The 21,162-nt window shown below is 40.9% G+C and overlaps 1 protein-coding gene across 3 annotated transcripts; it reads right to left on the bottom strand.

Moving 5' to 3' along the window:
- Window positions 1–1,637: 1,637 nt before the first annotated feature.
- znf532 (zinc finger protein 532) lies at window positions 1,638–16,270 on the bottom strand. 3 transcript variants are annotated; one of them, XM_050053595.1, is made up of 9 exons: window positions 16,168–16,270; window positions 9,307–11,623; window positions 8,823–9,004; window positions 7,370–7,546; window positions 6,425–6,587; window positions 5,843–6,163; window positions 4,995–5,107; window positions 4,273–4,411; window positions 1,638–4,156 (listed from the first exon to the last, which is right to left on the bottom strand). In XM_050053595.1, the coding sequence occupies exons 2-9, from the start codon at window positions 11,590–11,592 to the stop codon at window positions 3,665–3,667; spliced, it is 3,873 nt and encodes a 1,290-aa protein (XP_049909552.1). In that variant the 5' UTR covers window positions 11,593–11,623; window positions 16,168–16,270; the 3' UTR covers window positions 1,638–3,664. The 3 variants fall into 3 exon arrangements, 2 of the variants coding, with proteins under 2 accessions (XP_049909552.1, XP_049909551.1); XM_050053594.1 differs by lacking the exon at window positions 16,168–16,270 and adding an exon at window positions 14,842–15,375; XR_007570500.1 differs by lacking the exons at window positions 4,995–5,107; window positions 16,168–16,270 and adding an exon at window positions 14,842–15,375 and having other exon boundaries at window positions 4,018–4,156.
- Window positions 16,271–21,162: the final 4,892 nt, after the last annotated feature.

The following is a 21,162-nucleotide window of genomic DNA, read 5'->3' as shown; positions in this document are numbered from 1 at the left end:
TACAAAGTCAATGCAAAGACATGAACATACTCACATTTGCAACAGGTGACATGAATGACGTGATGAGAATGATGCTCAAATTGAAAAATTTCAACTTGAGCATCATTCAGTGTGTGAGATGCTGTGTCACAGAACTCTATCAGCACTGAGATCAATTTGAGATTCTCTTGACATAACCTAGCATCAGAAATGCAGGACAAACATTGTCGCTGTCTGTAGACACCCACAGATTTGCAACTTGGACTCTACAGAGACAGAACTGAAAATGAGAGGGCTTTAAGGTCAGTGAGTAAAGCCATAGGACTAGTTGGTCTTTTGTTGTGTAAAGTAAACAATGGAAGGAATGAAGTGGTAATGTGCTGCTGTGACAGAACATTGCCATCTTTGTTCACTCTGGTTCAGAGCATGGAGCCTCCACTTTTACTGTGTTCATTCACTTTATTCTAGCTAGTAGTTGTACTACACTGCACACTATATTAGCAGTGAGCTACCTTCCCCAGTTAGTTAGCACGAGTGGTACAGCTGGTAAGGTGCAAGAATAGTGGCATGAGTAACGTGATGAGAAAATATGCTTGGCATTGTTGTGGAAACCACAAGAGCTTAAGAATGTGATGCTTCTCAAGGAAGTTCTGCCTTTTGTTTTTGCGTTTTTTACATTGGCCACCATAGTTCTTCTTCACACTTGGCATATGGGAATAGTTGCAGTTGGTTGCAATCTGCAGCTTCACTTCTAGCTGCCACTAAATTTTATTTGATTTGTTTTTGGGCTTTTTGCCTTTAATTGACAGGAGAGAGTGAAATGGGGGAGTAAGAGAGAGTGGGGGGATGACATGCAGCAAATTTTTGCGAGCCGGAATCGAACAGACAGGAAAACCAAAACAGTGAGCTGAAAGACTAACCAAATACCACAATCTTTTTGTAACCTTAAACACTGAAAAGGTAAAGATGTGCTTCAAGTGAAATGTTGATATTTTCCATATCTACACAAACCCACAATGTTTTTAACCGTAACCAGGTGTCTTGAGTTACCTAAACAAAACCACAGCTTATGCTTTAGTTTCCATAAATGGTTATCATAGCAAAAAAAAAAACATGTTGTCATTTTGCAACTTTTCAGATTAGCTCACTGTAAATACTTTATTATTGATAAGACATTTAATCCATTAGGTTACTCTCAAATCATATTTTTTGTTTCAAATTAGCAATATAAAAAATATTTGCTTGGGGTGTTGGTGGCTTAGTGGTAGAGCAGGCGCCCCATGTACAAGGCTGTTGCCGCAGTGGCCCGGGTTCGAGTCCAGCCTGTGGCCCTCTGCTGCATGTCATCCCCCCTCTTTCTCCCCCTTTCACACTTAACTGTCCTGTCCATTAAAGGCAAAAAATGCCCAAAAAAATATCTTAAAAAACAACAACATATATACTGTATATATTTGTTTATGAGACGGGGTTGGCATTGAGGATTTGGGTAAAGTTAGTTATAGTTTTATATCACTCATACTGAAACACTACAAAAGAGGGCTGTATGAAAGTCAGGATATTTATATTAAGCTTTGATTGCAGGACATTTAGATGTCAAACACCTGTTATCAAAATCCAGCATTTAGACTTTAGCTTTCATGGTAACGCAGACACAAACAGACACAAACAGCACTATAACAGCATGAGTATGAATGATCAGGAGAGGATTTCTGATATTTCCACAGAGAGGAGCTGATGTCTCATGTGCAGTCGACATCAGATCTTACCTCTGGCAGGTTTCATCATTTATTGACATAAAGCACAGCTTTGTACAGAAGCATCAGAAATGTCTAAAAACAGCAGCAGCAGCAGCAGCAAAATACATTCTAATCAACAAACAATTCACAGACTGCTTCTCACATGCAGTTTTACAGCGCAAGATGGTTAAAGTCTTATTGTCAGAGTAGAAAAACTACTGTCCAAAATGGAATTGTGTTTTTTTTTTTTTTTTGGAAATGCTTTGAAAAGAAGATAGCGATGGAAACCAATCCTGTGATTCTCTCAACTTTCAATTATTGTTCATTTAATAGAACTGGTTGTCTCGTATCAATAATTCAGTTTCACAGCCAAGTTTACATTCATAGAAGTTTTTCTTCTTTCCCAGTGTTATTTCTGTCAATGAACGCTCAATATGTCTTCACATTAAAACCAAAGAACCACAAACTGAAGAAACAAGGAAGAAAATGACAATAATGACCTTAGTTATAAGACTGCTGTTAAAAGAAAGGCAAGTGCTTTTTATCATATTTTAAATATTCCGGTAAATAAACCTTTTTTTTCGGTGACCTGTAATTACAAAGAGCTGCCATATACAGTTTATATTAAAACAGGAATGAAACAAGTCTGACCATCTTGTACAAAATATAAAAGCTACCACAAATTTGGCCCACATATTAGTCTTTAAAAGACTCCTGTTCTGATGTTAAATGTTTTACATAAACATTACACAAAACTGGGAGCTTTAAACTCATTTCCAAATTTTTGTTCTGTATGTAATTGATATGTAAATAATTTAACAAGGGGGTAAGGAGATGCTGCAGAAAACAGGCTTTATCTTTGCCTAATATGCTCTGATATTTCATGTTATTTCACCTCAAAATGAATGCAGAGATTAGGGCTGCACAGTGAATCGAAACATTATTGAAATCGCAATATGGCCAAGTGCAATATCCAAATCACCAGAGCTACAATTTTTTGATAAAGGTAAAATGTGTTGTAACATATTATTATAAATGAAGCATTGTGGTGCTACAGAGATGCCCCAGCCTAAAAAACATATTCTCGACGTAAGGGAACATTATTTGTATGGTACAGATCCCGGCAAAAATCACATCCTCATCATTTTCATATTTCTTTCAGTGAAAATGAAATGTAAAAATTACCATTCCCACTGAAATTGCAACTCATATCGCAATTGCAGTGTCTGTTAAAATAATCACAGTATGACACTTTTTATGAGTGGTGCAGCCCTAGCAGAGGTTTTGTTTCAGGATCAATACTTTCAGGATGTCTTAGAAGGAAACCAGAGCCAGAGTTTTATGTAGAAGCTGAGGACGGCTCAGAGAGAATATCCATGCATAAAAATGAAAAATAAAAAACCCCAACCTGAAACATAAAGAATGTTTAATGCCAATTGTCTACTCAACTTTTCAAGTCAAGTGAAATTGAAGACCTCAGCTAGGGGTAACATTACTGTACTGTGGAAACCTGAAGCTCCCAGAAGTTATATATATATGTATATTTTTCTCTCAGACATTCGTTTGACATCAGCAGCATTGAACATTCAGAACACTGCTGACTGTATGAGGATTAATCCCATTACAACAATATATCCATACATTATCTAGCCCTAGTGCGAACAATGGAAACTGTTTAAAATAAAAAAGCTCTTCTATAAAAAAGATCTATTCAAAGCCTATAGAAACATCTATGTGTGTACAAAAAACTATCTTGTTCAGTTTACTTAGACACATAAAGTGACTTTGACATATATTACATATTTTTGTGTGTATATTGTATACATATTGTAGTACCCTACATGTACATTATGTATGTACAGCACACTGAAGGTTGTCTGCAACGCTTTACCAAACTGTGTTAAGTTTAAAACAACAGAGTTTGCTTCAGATGGAATGGTTTAAAAGTGTCACTTCTCAGTTGCACTCAGTCTCTTAGACTTTATGAACGCCATCCCATGCGTCCTCATGTGAGTGTTCAAGTTTCCCTCCGTTTCAAACATCTTACCACACACTTTGCATTTGGTATTTGGGGTCCCGTCTGTAACGTCCAGCTGGTTCTCTCTCTGACTCTCATCGTCGTCCTTGCCCCGTCCATTGTATCGGGCGAGGCCCTGCGGCTCCTTCAGCCGATGGACGATGAAGAGGTGTCGGGCCAGCGAGCGGTGGGAGGTGTAGCACAGGCCGCACTCCTGACACTGGTAGGACGAGCCATCGGACTTGTGCTGGGGAATGTGCTCGTGGAAAGCTGCAATGTCCTCAGTGGTGAAGCCGCAGACGGCACACTTGTGAACTTTTAGGATGTTCACCTTGAGCCTCTTCAAGGGCTGTGAATCAAAGCCCCTGGAGTTCAAGCTTGGAGACCCCTCATCCTCTTCTGGCTTCCTTTTGGGGCTGAGAGTCTGTGGAGGAGATAAAAATGATAGCTTAGGGAGAGACAGAAGAACCATGAATTTTACTTGTAAGGTAAAAAAATAATCTTTAATAAGTGTATGTCGGCAAATGTGTGCCACAGTACCGTTTCTTTGTCAGGTGAAGTCTCAGTATGATCAGAGCTGACAGTCTTCCCCTCTGGGTCTTTGACTCCATGCATCAGATGAATGTGCTGATCCAGCAGCACTCTTTTAGTGAATGGCTGACTGAGAGCAGGACAGTGCCTATCACAGTACAAGAAAATAACAATTATAAGCCCTTATAAGCTGATATTGTCTCCTTTTATTTCTATACATACAGTTTTTCTTGCACTTGTATTATATTTAAGTATTTTCACTTTGAGTTGCACTGTATGTAAGCCAGGTGGAGAATGGTTCTTGATCTGACATTACTACAGAGCCAATAAGAGGTCAGGATTGATGGATCGGTCAACAAAATGTAGGACAACACAGGAGGCCGCTGTTCGTTTTGTGTTTCTTACGGACAGTCAACACTGGTTTCAAGGCAAAGTTGTTCGCTAACTGTATCCAAGTCATTATTGTGGTAACCATGATGACGAAGATTTCCTAACCCTAACCAAGTTTAGTGTGTTAAGATCCACATTAGCTAAAGCCCTGACGTCAACTAATCTTACTGGGGTCTGAAAGAAAGTCATCCTTCGCCAAGTCATTTTTGTATGTAAACCTAACCAAACCTTGATCATAGTGCTGTCAGATCAGAAAACACTTGTATGTGGGGTCTGGTGGGCATAGTCAAAGAACATATCTTGACGTTCTATTTGGAGGATCAGTGGGTTTGTGTACTCACGGGCAGGTGTAGACCTTCCGCAGTCCCTTGTGTTTGAGACGGTTGTGTCGGCAAAGGCTATGGGAGGAGCTGAACGACTTGTCGCACTGTCGGCATGGGTGTTTCTTCAATATCTGCAGTGTAAGGAGAATGCATGATATGTTTATGGATCATGTTTCTACTGTTGTGTGACTTGTGGTGAAATGTAACTAAAACCATTTACTCAAAAGTAAAATAAATCAAAGGTACTTGCACTTAACTTAAACCTCTACTCCACTACATTTTGGAGAAAAATATTTAACTTTTTTTTCAATTATTTGAAAGCTATTACTCCAAGTTACATTACAAGATAAAGATTTTACCTTCAAAACATAGGAAGAGCTAATGAAGTATGATACCTTATTATAGATTAAACACGCCAACAGCGTATACAGTTAGAGCTAAAAAGATTAGCTGATCAATCATCAAGATGATTGTCAGAAAATTAATTGAGAAACTTTCTTGTAGCTTGAAGTCAGCCAACTACAACAGTGATACGCTGCTTACACTTTAATAAATCTGATGATATAATGTACATTTGTATACCAGAGAATTTTCTGCACCGAGCACTTTTACTTTTAATACATTCAGTACATCTTCCTTATTATACTTACATATTCTATTTTAATAATATTATTAATGCAGGACTTTTACTTGTAACAGAGTATTTTTATAGTGTGGTATTCTGAATCTGAATACTTCTTCCACCACTGTAGGACTTACAGCATCAAATCTCAATTTTTTTCCTGTGTGTTCTCTCGTGGCAGCATCTCAAAAAAGAGCATGTGACAAATCATAAACTCATAATGTGAATGGTGTCAAACAATCACCTTGCCATGTTCACGCCTCATGTGAGCCACAAAGACCTCTCTAGAACTGAAGAGGGTACTGCAGTCTCCACATGTGTATCCTGAGCTGGCAGGGTTCTTGATGTCCGCTGAGCCACTACTGTTTGTTTTCTTTAGAGGTGAAGGTGAAGGCTTCTTTTCGCTCTTGTCTTGACCGTTGATATTTCCTCCATCTTTGTTATTGTTGTTATTACTGGGGCTGTTGCTGTTGGTGCTATTGGAGTTGGTGGGTTTGGTGCTGAGAGGGAGATTAATGCCCAAGTTTGGTGGACCCTCGATGGTCTTCAGGGTTCCATGGATGGCCTGGAAATGATCCACACATTCAGACTGAATTGTAACTAAAAAATTATGAAGCACTGGTGTGTGAAACATATTACAATCAGTACTCATATAATTGGCCTTGAAAGTGTGAACAAAGATAGCACCTTTTCCCAACATACCTATTCATACATTCACAGCATGAGGTTTGATTTCAGAGTTATTAAGAAGCAAACAGCTTTATATATAGAAAACAGAGTGGATTAATTGTCAAGCATCCCTTAAGTAACTGCTTTTCATGCTCACCTTGATATGGTCCAACATGAGCTGTTTCTGTGCGTAGTGCATGGAGCAGTCAGGGCATTTGAACACTGACACTTTGTGATTGACGATGTGCTGGTCGAAGTGCGTGTAAAGCAGGGACTGCAAGGTGAACACGGTATCACACATGGAACACTTATAGATCATCCTGAAAGACAGAAAAAAACATCCGTAAAAACCCACTGCAAGTTCACTGCAAAATGTAAAAATGCATATGAAAAGAGAGGACAGCTGTTACTTGTGCAAATATTGTACTATTCACATAAAGCTATTAACGTTCAGTTGCAGTTGTATTCTTGCACCTCATGTCTGTATCACTAAACTAACCATTTATATTAGATTGCTTTCAGATAGTTTTAGATTGTGATCTGAACAAATTATTAAACACACTGAAAAGGTTGGTTCAGTACTTTAAATATGGTTTTATATTGGATATTTATTTAGCTTTAAGCTTGAGGTACAACCAAGGCCAAACCTAGACAGTGGTACAAGAACACCTGCTCCTGAGTAGTGCTGATGATGGGCAGCAAATCAGTGAAAGGTTGCCATGTGGAAAAAACAAACCCAATTTAAGCCACCGTGTCTAAAACCCACAAATCCTGCTACTGATGAAACAGCGAGGATGATTTTCCTTTGAAAAAATGAATTGGACGAGGGTATTAGGTTATGTTGGTGTGTGCCGATGTGAAAAGAACAGTAGGAAGATGTGTGTTGACACTTCTTTGAGGAAAAAGCTGGTGTCTTCTGTGCACTGCACACTGTTTTTATTCATTTATATATTGGATTTAATTTTGCATTGAATCAAATGGTGTGTACTTCAAAATGTACATTTACAACAACATTTGGATTAATATTCTGTCTGTCTAAGAGAATATAAAACTGAAATACATTTGGTTTAGATTTACATTTCACATCACAATGTTGACCTACTTGGGCTCTCCTGCCTTCATTCCTGGATGCTGTGTGTTCACATGAGAGTGCGTTCCAGGTGCAGACTTGAAGGCCATGGGGCAGAGAGGACATTTAAAGAAGGTCTCACAGTGAGAATTCTGGATGTGAGATTTCACAGTTGCAGCATCAGCGAAGATCACACTGCAGTGGATACAGCTGGAGGGAGAAGGAATAAGAGTTTGCAGAAGTCAGATTTAAATAAGACTTTAATTGAGTGAAAGTCAGTTTAACTTGTTCCTCAGAGAGAAGCACTTTGGTGTTTCTAACTTGAGATTGGCTTTTTTCATTTGTGTGATTGGTGAGCCGATCCTGAGTCAGTAAAGACACAGACCTTTCTAGGAAAATACTCACTTTTTTTTAAGAGTTAGATCAGAAGCTTGAAACCACTCTCCTGTCTGTCCATTAAAATGAAGTGATCAAAACTCCAGCAACAGTTGCAGTATAAAGAACAATATTACTGTAAGACCAACATGTTTCGGCTTGGGGCCCTCTGCAACTCTCAGATGTACTCATCATGGAAAAACAACACCATACCATTTACCCTTACCCTTTTGGCCACAAGCCAAAATGCATTGGTCTTACAATGAAGTTGATTTTTAAACATTAAGTGTTGCTGGAGTTTTTACCTCTTTAGACTAATTTCCCTTCTTCACACACCTTTGAAGTCGGTGAAGTTGTACCAGTAACCTCTGCCCATGAAAAATCAACCTACAGCCAGGACAGTCCACTTAACTTAGCATAAAGACTGGAAATGGGGAATCGGCTAGCCTAGCTCTGTCCAAAGATTGAAAACCAACACCTGTGGAGCTCAGTAATTAACACATTACATAATGTTTGTAGGTGGATATTTTTTAATCTTGCAAAGACCCAGCCAAGCTGTTATGCTAAGCAAAGCAAAGATAACCACCTGCTTAGAGTGGTATTAATCTTTTCATCCAACTCTCTGCAAAAAAACGGAAAAGATTTCCAGACAGGAATGCAAATATAACATTGCAGAGTTTAACTTTAAGAACAAGATGTTCATTTCAGAACATTTTTCATTGACCAGACTCATAATTGAACCATAACTGGTGAGTTTTAATGGCTTGTATCTGGGGTGAGTCCACATAAAAATTGTGGCCATACAATCACTTTTGGTTAAATGGGATTGTCAAGCTGAGGCAAACATAATGTAATAACTGTAATTAAAAATGACATTGTAAGTGGTCCTACGAAAGAAAAGGGCAGACACTTAAGTCTGAGTATAGCCTCTTAGAAAGAAGAACGCTGCTCACTGCATACCATGAATTTGTTTTCTGGCAGATTTGACTATCCCAAAGAAAAAACACGGTTTTAACAGAAAAATATAGTTTGGACATTAAAGTTGGAAAAAAAGCTCAAGGGACTAAAATTCAAATTAATAATGTTTTGATTTTAATTGAGGTAGACTGACCGGTAGCCAACTCTGCGGGTGTAATGCAGGCAGTTCTTTGTGACATGTGATTGGAAGTGGACAGAACGGCAGCTGGCGCCACACTCCGGGCAGATGTAAGGAGACTTGTGCTGGTGGATTCGCTGGTGTGACAGAAAGCTGCACTGATTTGGGAGAAGCATTTGGCAGATGGTGCATGTTTTCTAAAAAGAGGAGATAAAGAAAATCATCAATTGCATTTTTATCACAGCACTGGAATAATTGTACCCAGAATATGAGGGTTTATCTTTGCATTAAAGATTCTGTTATGTATTAAATGTTATGTTTCAAGTGGATCCAAGCTGTAGAAGTGCTCCAAATATGAGTCACATAACATTGTCAATGGAAAAAATGAAAGGGAACCAGAAGCTTCCCAAAATAGCCACTGCCACCACTAAACCACTAAAAGGCCACTAAATAAATTTGAACCATATTTTGTAGCAGTTCACACATTAGATACACACACCTGCCCACTGGACTCCGGTGCCTGCTGATAGTGCATGGCAAGTGAGCTGTCATCTGGGAACATTTCATTACATTCAGAGCACTTCAGGCTGTGTCTGCACAGCTTCGATGCATCATCCTCCAAGGGCATGGCGGCCACAAGAGGAGCACTGCATGAAGCTGAAATCACTGTACTTTTGGACCCTCCACCAGCAACTCTGACAGGGATTTGGCTGGTGGGCGCTTGTGCTTGGGAGGGGGAGGTGGTGCCAATGATGCTGGGTGGGCCTGGTGAGGGTGATGTGGATATCATCTGATCTGCAGGAATGGGTTTTAGGATAAGATGTGAGCACTGCATGACAACCCCTTTGTCTTTGTGGCCCCTGGCATGAGACAAAAGGCTGCATTTGTTGTAGAACACTAGGCTTTTGGCACAGTGGTTGCAGGTGACCTCGATCCGCACACTGCGACGTTCATAATGATGTGTCAGGCTCCTCTCAAGAGCAAATGAATCTCCACACTCGAGGCACTTGTAGCCGCGTGAGGGTAGAGAGATACAAGCTGAGGTTGGTGGGGAGAGGTTTGGGATGTACACAGGGACAGGATTTATGCTACTCAGGACTTTATTGAAGGCGTCCACTACAGAGCTTTGAGAATTGGTCAACACTTGAATCCTAGAGACTTTCTTTGAGGCTCGGCCAGCGAGAACTGTCTGATGTTTGACATGCTGTGATTGTTTGGAGGAGGACAGGGCCTGTTGGAGATCACAGACAGCAGAGGATACTGCCTGGGGCAGAAGATTGAGGTTACTAAGATGGACTGTCTTTGGCACAAGTTTGGCATTAGCCAGACTGGAGGCAGGTACCATGACGGTCTGTTGCTGGATGGCATTAGCAGCTTTCAAGATGGCACTGCTGGCGCTTTGCACTGATGCAGCGGGGATGACTGTTGCTTTGACAGTGGTGTTGTTAGCTAGCTTCAGGTTGATGACTTGGGAACCAGCTGTCTTGACTGCTGAGACAGGCAGGAAAGCTGTCGCCACAGGTTTTATTGTCATTTGCTTGGTTATTTCAATTGAAGGACCTCCAGTGGTGGCTAATACTGTGGTTGGCAGAGAGGGCCTTGTGGGGGATGAGAAAATTGCACTGGTGACAGAAAGGCTGTTCTCTCCTTTTTTCAGACAATCAGGATCAAACTCCGGTACAACTCGGGTGACAGTACGCTTGATCTGGCCGGATGATGTCTTGATTGTTTTGATCCTGACTTTTGGGATAACCGGGGTGGTGTCTGTGCTTGAATCAGGGGAACCTTTGCTGCTCCCCTCACTGATGACACTAGAGGGGCTGTCTGGTTGTCGTGTTAGCAGCCTCTTTGCAAACTCTAGGGCTGACTCCTGCTCATGTGGCTTCTCCAGAGCTCTAGGACTTTTATTGGCTTGGGTGGATTCTTTCTGTGTTGTAGGAGAATCCAAAACACCCAAGTCAGTAGCACTAGCCTTTTTGGCACTGAGGGCTGCTATGGCTGCTATACAAGATGAAAGTTTTGCAGAGGACTTAGCTTTGACTTGAGAGATACTGACCACATTAACAGGCCCTGTTGGCTCTCCAGCCTCCTTGCACTCCTGACCTTGAGACTTGAGAACAGTTTCCTTTACTTCCCCCTCAGGTAAACTTGATTGAGGGGGCTCGTTAGACTTGGAACCTGCCTGATTGCCATCGGTGCTCTTGTTTTGATCATTGTCCACTGATACAGGAGATTTGGAATTCCGGTCCTCTGTCTTAGTCGTGGACCTAAAGAACGACTGACCTTCCTGCTTGTCCATGGGATCATCTACCTCAATTTTATCATCATCAAACTCTTCAGCACTGGAGATGGGGCTGAACTGATTAAAGGTAGATGATTGGTTGTTAACTGGTTGTCCCTCCTCCCTTGGCGCTTTCCATCCGTTCTTGGTATAATGAGTACTTGATTGTATTGCGGGCAAGAAGCCATTATGAAGTCCATTGCCACTGCCTACAGAATGAGGTTGGGGATGAAAATGTCCATCCTTCTCGGATATGGTTCCACCATGTTCACTAGTGTCTGTGTTTCGGATATTCTTGACGATGACACTAACACCAACATCATGTCCTGTTGAGGGGTTTTGGGCCTCATCTTCATTGGTAGTCACCCCACCACTAGGTTGCTTGAGCTGTCCGTCTTGGTCATCATGGGGGCCAGATTCAATAGCGGCTTTAGGATCCACCATGTCGGGGATGTCGAAGGCCGCCAGCAGATCATCGAAGTCCGGCGTCTTCATATCTCCCATGGTCCTACTCCTGTTCTGATGAGGAGATCACCTGGGGAACACAGATGGCATACCATGTTTACTACAGATTGTTTTAAAAAACATCTAATGATATGAGTTTTTCAACATACTATGAGAAAGGGGGTATCGCATTTTGCAATGAAAGTCTTTATACTGTCTGTGCATTAGTTGTTTGTATTTACTTAATGTAGCACAACAGAATTCAGTGTAATCACAATCTTATTAATGTTGCTGCAATATACTGTTTTGTATGAGATAGTAATGGGAACCAAAAAGATGGTTTTACTTATTTCTCTTTGCCAAAAAATCAGCATATTGGATCAAAGATCAACACAGTGTCCCATTACAGTTGATCCCATGTGATCTGGTGTTGAATGTTTCCAGTGACTTACATGGTAATCTTCTTATTAGATTATGATATGTCTTTTGTGTGAAGCTTGTATTTTGGTTTTAGGGTTGTATAAAATAAAAGCCAATAATATTCATAGATCATAGGTTTCATAATGACAAGGTTTATATTCTTGCAATTTTCTCAATAAACATCATGGACGGCTACACAAACTACTGTAACATCATTCTAAGTCTATCATTAGTCCCAAATGAGGCCTTTTCATGGTGATGGGAAATAATTAGGCCATTCATATTGAGAACAGAATTTGCTTTGGTTTGTGCTAAATTGGTGGTATTTGTAGGGCAATCAATGCTCTCCAAATTTGCCATTTTGAAGACTAAGGCCATGGTAATATGATCATGTTCATGAATATAAAAGTAGAAACAGCTGCTCTCGACATTTCTTAACACAGTTGTTTAACAAATTTCTTAAAGTAGAGAAAATCATACTTTGATTGCTTGTAGCTTGTTAATTAAAGACTTTTTACAGGGTTCATCCCTGTTGCATTCAGAAGAATAGACATCTTAAGCACAATACTGTAAATGTACTTACTACTTGTATAGTGTCAGTATTGCCAAACTTGGCCACAGAGCAATATATCTAAACCTCCTTATGTTTTATGTTGTATTAGAGGCAAGAGTTACAAGATTATAGTCAAGATAGATGTTAATGATCCCAATATCCTACTTCTGTCTGATTTTTTATTTTTTTTATTTTTTTTTTTACATACTTTATTAATCCCCGAGGGGAAATTCAATTTTTCACTCTGTTTGTCAATTACACACAGGTCCGAACACACACATGCACGAACTGGACCTATACATGCACTAAGTGGAGAGATGTCAGAGTGGGCTGCCCATGACAGGCGCTCCGAGCGGTTGGGGGGTTCGGTGCCTTGCTCAGGGGCACCTCGGCAGTGCCCAGGAGGCGAACTGGCACCTCTCCAGCTACCAGTCCACATTCCATATTTTGGTCCAGACGGGGACTTGAACAGGCGACCCTCCGGTTCCCAACCCAAGTCCCTATGGACTGAGCTACTGCCGCCCCGATGTATGTGATCGAAGATTTTCATCTTACCAGGAATACCCAGTAAAACATTTCTGACATACCACTTTTTACACCAATTTATGGCTCCACATGCAATGACTGAGAAAAGAAGGGAAGATAATACTGAATAATAATGTCATGAAACATATTTTTCTGTTCTGGTTAAGAGCATTCATTTTATAGTTGAAACATGTCACTAAGGTGGCTGTTATGTTACAGACAGTGGCATTAATTGAATTCATGAAAGTGGTCTCTGGTTTATTGTTATTAGGAAAGATCCTAGCTATACACTAGTATGTTACTGTGTCAGAGATTCAATTTTGATTAATAGTGTGACATTATTATATCCAGCTTTGGGATATTTGCATATTTTCTTATTTTTTGTTATTTGGGAAAAAGCCATAGACTTCACAATATGGAGTAGTTTTGTACAGCCCAATTTAATATCTGCTGAATTACAGTATGACTCGTGGTGTGTTTGGGTCTACACCCACAAATATCAACTGACACCACATGGTGCACCAGTATCCACATATACATAAGTATAGCCTGTGAAATACCATGTTAAGCATGATGTGGGCTAGTCACTGCTTTCTTGTTCTTGATGTTTAATTCATGCATTAGCAGACTAAGTTTAGCACTCTCTGCTACTACACCGGGGAGCCACTTGCTGGTCCACGTGGGGGGGTCCGTGTGACATTTTAATGACATTAAGTGTGGATACTTGCAAGCAGCAGCAGCGTTGCTATAATTAAATAAATAAATGGGAAGAAAAAACAAGAATATACAAGTGTGCTGATGAAATGTATCTGACTTCCTTGCTTCTGTTTTGAATGTATATTTTCTGATTTATAATTAGGAGGATGATGCATCCAATAATTATAATAATTAATTAATTAATTAATTAATAAGTAATATTTCTGTCAGTGCTGGTCCTTGTAAGCTGGTTTTGGGGTGAATAAAACATCTAAATAATACTTAATCTGAGTGAAATGTGAAGGGTAAATATGAACATGATGACATGATTGTTATTGTTTTTTTCAATTGTTTAAGCAAAATGTTATACAATAGGCTAATATTCGACATCAGAGAACTTTGCCCCAGGGGCTTATAACTTCGGAAACAAAGATTTATTTTTTTAATGGTGGACACTGCAAATGAGATATGATGGGACTGAAATGCAGTGTGTCTGTATGTGTTATGGGTGCTGGGGACAAAAGGCACCGCCTTGGAGCTGCTCTGCTTTTACAGTACGTGCAGTTAAACCAGTGCTGCTCTTTGATCCAAATATGCATGGTCAAACACATCTGCACACACACACACACACACACACACACACACACACACACACACACACACACACATATCTTTTAGGCTCAGCTTTGGTTTCAAAAAGGCACTATTCTCAATTCAATCCAGATGATGGGATGGTTATTATAATGGGATAAACATAAACAAAATGAGAGTAGGGGAGAAATGTTATGGAGGGAGAGGGCAGGCGAGAAATGCAGTGAGGGGGTAAAAATGGCTGCTGAGCTGTGTGAAGCTGCAGCAGAGAGAGAAAGGCCTGGTGGAAAGAACAGCTAGTCACAGCCATGACAGCCAGAGCAGCCGGACGTAGAGTGTAAATGAAGGTTAAATACAGACAAATATGAGAAAGACACAACACAGAACCCCTCAAAGCAATAGCAGTTTAATACACATGCATCATTACCACCTGAAATCCAGATGCTATGTAAAGCTGCAATCTCAGTAAAGTGAATGTAGAACAACAATGGTGGAAACATGCAAGTGAATCAGCCACTCCTCACCCTCTTGCCTCCGTCCCTCTCCAGCCACTAGCCAAACCTTCTTTCCTTCCTTCCTTCCATCCTGCAACAAACACAGTCACAACACTGCTAACCCACAAAAAGCCATACACCCCACCCTGCCTGGAGGAGAAAAAAAGTCCTGTTTCTTCCCAACCATGCAAAGGCCCAGAGTACAGGGTCAGGTTACATCCAGGGATCTGGTGAGTGGTGGTGGTCCTGGGTAAGGATCCTCCTTAGTCATTCTCTGCACCACTAGCAGCACACAGACATACAAACAGACAGATGGATCATGCTCTTGCATGTGTGTGTATGTGAGGTTCCAGGCTGCAGATTCACAGACTCCCAGCCAGCCACGTCGCCCTGCCCTCGTCCCTTCCCAAATCTCCCTGCCCCCCTCGCTCTGAGCCGCGCTGCGTCGCACGCCGACATCCAGCGAGCAGCGGCCAGCAGCAGCAGCAGCAGCAGCAGCAGGGTCTCTGCCTGTGCCATGATAGCCAGTGGCTGAGCTGTGAAGGGCTGCCATGGAGCAGCCCTGGCTATCTCTATCCCTCAGTGGAGCACAGGGACGGCATTGTTCCTGTCAGCCCTCCGTCTGCCTCAAACCGGTTTCATCTGGTTCCGGTCACCCAGCATAAAGCCTTGTGCTGCAATACGGCCTCAGAAACACACAGGCAGAAGCAGTGTGCCCACCTCCCAGGAAACAACGCAACAATTCCACCAAACTACATGTATATTTCTGTAGATTTAGTGAACAAAAGAACCCACAATATTTTATAGACTTGTGACAGCATGGTTAGAGGAGATTCACTACTCTGGTTGCTTGCACTGCTGTTAAATTAGGCCACAAAAATGCACAAAAAGATGGTGTTTGGATGAGCACAGTTATGTAAAGGAAATGAGAAATCATACAATGTTACATGAGGTAAGATTTAAAACAAAATGATGTGCAAAATGGTGACTGATAACAGCAAATGATAATCAACCTATCACTTTGAAAGGAAGAAGTAGCCATAATGGTAGAAGAAGCTCAATCTGATACCTTGGCCTGCTTCTCCCTCAGTGCTTTCACCCTAGACACACTGAAAATGTCTCTGAAAACTATAAACTTTCATGGAGCCGGCAGCAGCATTACAACAAGCACTTTGATATAGAGACAAGGAATGTAAAAACCCCAAAACAGACAATCTGACATGGGCAAACACAGGCCATTCATGCACCCCTCACCCCAGATTTTCTTCAAACACATGCCACCCCTGCCCACATATGCCGCCACAGACACACATAAACATGCACGTTCATGCATATATAGAGGTAAATGTGGCATACCCTTGTCAGATTTTTTTCCACTGTGAGAGTCTTCCTGTAGAGGCCTCAGCACCTGCCTTTACTCAGCCCCAACCATTTCAGCCCCCATCCTCTTCCTCCTCCCCTCCTCCTCCCCTCCCCCTCTTCCCACTGTCCTTCACTGGGTCAGTCCTAGATTTTAGTCCCAGTCCAGGCCTTCTTTTCTCCTGAAGCCCCCGCCACCACCACCACCTCCACCACCACTACAGCCGTGCATGAAGGGATGGATGGAGAAAGGGGGCAGTGTTCAGCAGGCGAATCAGGCCTTTTGTCTCTGTCTGTGCAGGGGGGCGAGGGGACTCTCCACTCTGGCTCTGGAGCAGCAGCAGCAGCTGGTGCAGAGAAAGAAGAGAGCGAGTGGGAGACGGAGACAGAGGGAGGTGGGGGAGATAGGAAGAAAAGGAAATGAGCAGGAGAAGAGTATAATAAAGCCTTGACTATGTACACTATGTTCCTATTTCAGGCCTGTGCCAGCATAGCCACATGATCGAGTGGCATGGGATTGTGTTAGTAAACTAGACTCGATCCTGCACGTTTTTCCTCAGAGATCAAAAACATTATATATTCATTAGATAATGTATTAATACTCGAGGCCTCTGTGTAGGCTCAGCTTCGCATTTGCATGCTGTGTATGCTAAGGTCAGTGAGTCTCCAGGGCTGCAAAATGAAGCCAACACACGAGGGCCAACAACTGCAGTTCCTTAAATGGCCACTTGAGGCTGGCTCCAAAAGCGAGTCAGTCCCCATAGACCCTCCTGTTAAAATGCTCAACGTTACAGCAGAAATAAACATGTTAACAGCCTGGTACAAAAATGGTCTTAGTCTCCATAGGTAATTTCAACATTCCTGACAAGTGTACAGGGAGTTCATTTTTATATAACTCACCAGTTTACATTTCATTAAGGCTTAAAGTTACACCTAAGTAAAGGCGTGGCCGCTTTGAGTGGCAAGCTGTCTGTTAGGCACCACATCAGCAAATTGGTTAAATCCACCCCTTGCTACTCCCCAGCTTCACCCTCATGTCCAAATATGGTCTCCTTTGGTCACTTCTGGCTTCAAAAATCCAACATAGCAACAGCCAAACTGCTTAACTTGAGGCCTTAAAATGAGAGTCCACATACTGAGGGTGACGTCACGGTGGCTACGTCCAGTATTTCTATTCAGTTTATGGTCTGGTGTCTGCTTTTCTATTGTTTAAGATGGGAGTGTTGTGAACTTTGATGGCAATTCCACTGTCTGTTTTTATTTAGTGCACAAGACAGTTCCAACAAGGGTACATATACTGCTCAAATGAATGAATGAATTAATCACACCCATACTATTTCACAAATGCAAACATGAGCATGATTCAATTATTGATGTAGCCCACACAGCAATGTACAGACACAGAAATATCATTAATAACAAGGCCAAAGGTAAAAAGATAGCATCACATTACAGTACAAGTGGAAGGTAAATTAGTCAACAAAGCACAATGAAATCAAGTATTTCATAACCTACCTGGGAGACTGCAGAGAGGCTTTCAGCTGAGTAAGGCTGTCTCTCTTTGGCCTGCTACCCGTCCTTCATACATTTGGCAGACCTGTCAAAGACAGCCATGAATGCTGCAGCATAAACTAATTAGCCTTCATTATGTAAAGGACCATGCCAGATTTATTCACAAGACAACACAAATGCATTTTATACACTGCAAGGCAGCTGGATTTGTGCATATATATCATAAAAGGCCCTCATGGTGCCTCCTGCCTCTCTACAGTGTGACAGATTCAGTGCAGGGGAGGAGGCTGAGGTTGCTGTGCTCCCCCACCCCTAACAGAGGCACAGTCACATGACGTCACGTTTTCTCCATTTATGTCGGCTATAAGCAGCAAAGAGGAGCTGCTCGAACACTTTTAAGGGAAGCAGAAATATGTAATTCAGATAATCTTGCTCTGTCAGATAGTACATTTCTTTTCTCCGGATGATTATATCATATGATTGTATGACACCATGGCTTATTTAGGTTAATATCAGTAGTACTATTTGTCCATATCTAAAATGCTCTGTAAAAAGTGCATGATCCTACTATTATCTCCATAATATCCTGTATAGTCAAAGGTTACAAATCAAAGATATAGCCTTAAATGGCATTTTTGTATTTGCCTTTCGACTCCATTTATATTAGTGGTTCCCAGGCTTTTTGACTCGTGACCATAAGATGAGGCAGTGCCACCATGCATCACAAGTTATGGCCTTTGTGTGGATGTGCAGTTTAACCAAAGAGTGGTTTCATCATCTTAGACTTTTTCATTTGTATTTAATACTCTGGGGGGAGTCCAGACCAGGCAATGCCACTGATTCTGCAAGTCTCAGAAGCCATGTTTCTGTATAGTACCCTTAGAACCGGTACGGAAGAGCTCTGACACACCAAGCTAACTGTCGGCCGACAGTCAGTGTCAGGCTGTCTGTGAGTGTCTGTTGTCCTAGTTCTAATGGTATGTCCCACACCGTTGGCACTAGCTGGCCCTTGACAGCCCTTATCGCCTGTTTTTCATACAATTCAGAATGTTGAATTGGCGGCAGATTTGTTTGTCAGAGAAATTCCTCTGATTGGCAGTAAAGCTCAGTGGATGAGAGGAGAAACAAAAGTGAGGAAAGCAAACAAACAACTAGTAAAGGTAGAGAGAGATTAAAATAAACGCATTATCAGGTAAAATTATTTCCTTACTTATTGAGCGGTTGTAATTGTTTGTGTTATTGTGTACTAGCTTACGGTAAATACGCTTTATTCTTTGAGCATCGGGTTGTGTTGTGAATGTGCTAACTGGCTAACTAGCATCTTGAATCTGTGCTGTCGGCCTTCTGGGGTCTTTTTGATTGACGAATACATACTGCTACCTGCTGCTATGAAGAGTTATGTCCTCTCACACAGCTACAGACTGTGCGTGCTAGCTGGCTGTTGGTAGACCTGTGGTGTGTTCAAGTGCAACTTTTTGGCAGAGACACAGGTGACGTGAGGCAACACAACAGTTGTCCTTCATTGCCACTAGTTCTTTGATGACGGTTTGGTGTGTCTGAACCTTAACCTTTACGGGCATGTACCTGAACCTTAGATGTGTTTAGCGTTTCCACCACAGATAGTTCTGTTAAATGTAAGTGGGGTTGCTGCTGTGTCACTGCCTTATCCAGCTCTCGCTGTATTTTCTCCTCACATACGGTGCAGAGGAATGTTTACACCTCACTGATCATCCATGTAACAGGGTTACACACAGACATTTTCAAACCAGAAAAGAACAGGTTGGAGTGTTTACTCTCTGTTGCAGTTGATGGGATTTTTAAAAATGGGTTTGTACACTGATTCCCTGTAGAGCAAGATTCTCTCTTGAACAGTCAATGGTATTTGTAGATCCACCTTTTAGTAACAGATAAGTATGCCAGGAAAAAAAACAGAGAGGTGATGAAAAACAGGAGGTAATGGAGTGGTTTTGTTGGTACCATCCACAACTTTTGACAATAGAAACCAAAAAATAATTGTTTCAACGAACTGAACTGAACTGGACTACGTGGTGGAAACAAGGCTAGATCCTCAGGAATGGAGCTCCAGTGCTAAACGGTTCTGAAAAAAAAAGCACAGTCACCTTTTGAGCCTGGTATGCATTTATATTCTCTCTCCCTCTCTGTCTCTTGTGGAACAGTATGAAAACAAACCAAAGCCAGCACTACTTTTGAGGTCTGTGACAAAGAGCAAAGACCTCATAATGGCAAACTGTCCCTTTTAATTGACACATCTCTGATGAAAGGCTTTCTTTAAATGGCTATTTTTTTTCCTTAGCCAGTGCTATTAAAGTCATGACACCACCATCAGAACACTTAATGTATCATATGACATTTGAAAAGAATAATTAGAAAATAGAAAGGGCATCATTTCACAACTCCAGAATAGAGATTTTCAGCATGAGATCACTTATTGTTCACTTTGGCGTACATGAAATACGTCAAATTATCCAGAAGGAACAAAACATTGCACTAATTGTATTATGTGTAATATTATTTAATAAAAATTATAAATAAAAACATAAATGCATTGCAAAGACAATCTGTAAAGTCACGAAAATCAACAGTTTCAAGTACAGTTTGGGAAATCTTAACAACTTGTTATGATACACGTGTAATATAAAACTAAAGTTATTAACACAACTCATTATATAAAATTAAAAAAGAAAAACACATGGACTGAGTGCTCCTAAATTCAGCCCACAGTGCCATCTGCTGTTTCTACACCCAACAAATGAAGTTAGGAGAAAACCAGGATTTTGAAGTTGGAGTCACTTTAGCATTATCAAATCTATTTGTTAATAAACCTTTTAATGGACTTTTTTGAAGTCATGCATAGCAGTGGATACTAATAAAGAACTGTAAGTTTTCCAAATGAATGAATTAAAACTTATAACTACCAGCAAACACATGCAAAAAGCTTAATGACGCAACCAATCACACTCACTCAAACTTTCTAACTAATAATTTATCTGGTTTAATTGTGTCGCTTGAAATCATTTCAGTGGTCTCAAGTGAGCAAGTGCTGGCAATCAGACCTGAGTGGCTTTCAGTGAACTCATGAATGAGAGGGTGAATAATTAAAAGCTCCTTGGCCTCTCAGTAGGCGGCCAGCCTAAGTTCATACCTTCGTTGTGCAGTATTTGACACGTCTGAAATCTTGCGCATTTGATTTGTTAAGTAAACCGTGTAAGATCAAAATTAACTTCAATAACGCTCCCAAATATCATCATATCAAGTTTTATCAGCTTTTTAATACAACCCCTGGCAAAAATTATGGAATCACCTTGGAGGATGTTCATTCAGTTGTTTAATTTTGTAGAAAAAAAGCAGATCACAGACATGACACAAAACTAAAGTCATTTCAAATGGCAACTTTCTGGCTTTAAGAAACACTAAAAGAAATCAAGAAAAAAAATTGTGGTAGTCAGTAACAGTTACTTT

Source organism: Epinephelus moara, chromosome 9 (assembly GCF_006386435.1).
Source record: "Epinephelus moara isolate mb chromosome 9, YSFRI_EMoa_1.0, whole genome shotgun sequence".
Lineage (NCBI taxonomy): Eukaryota > Metazoa > Chordata > Actinopteri > Perciformes > Serranidae > Epinephelus > Epinephelus moara.
This window is presented reverse-complemented; position numbering and strand designations above follow the sequence as displayed.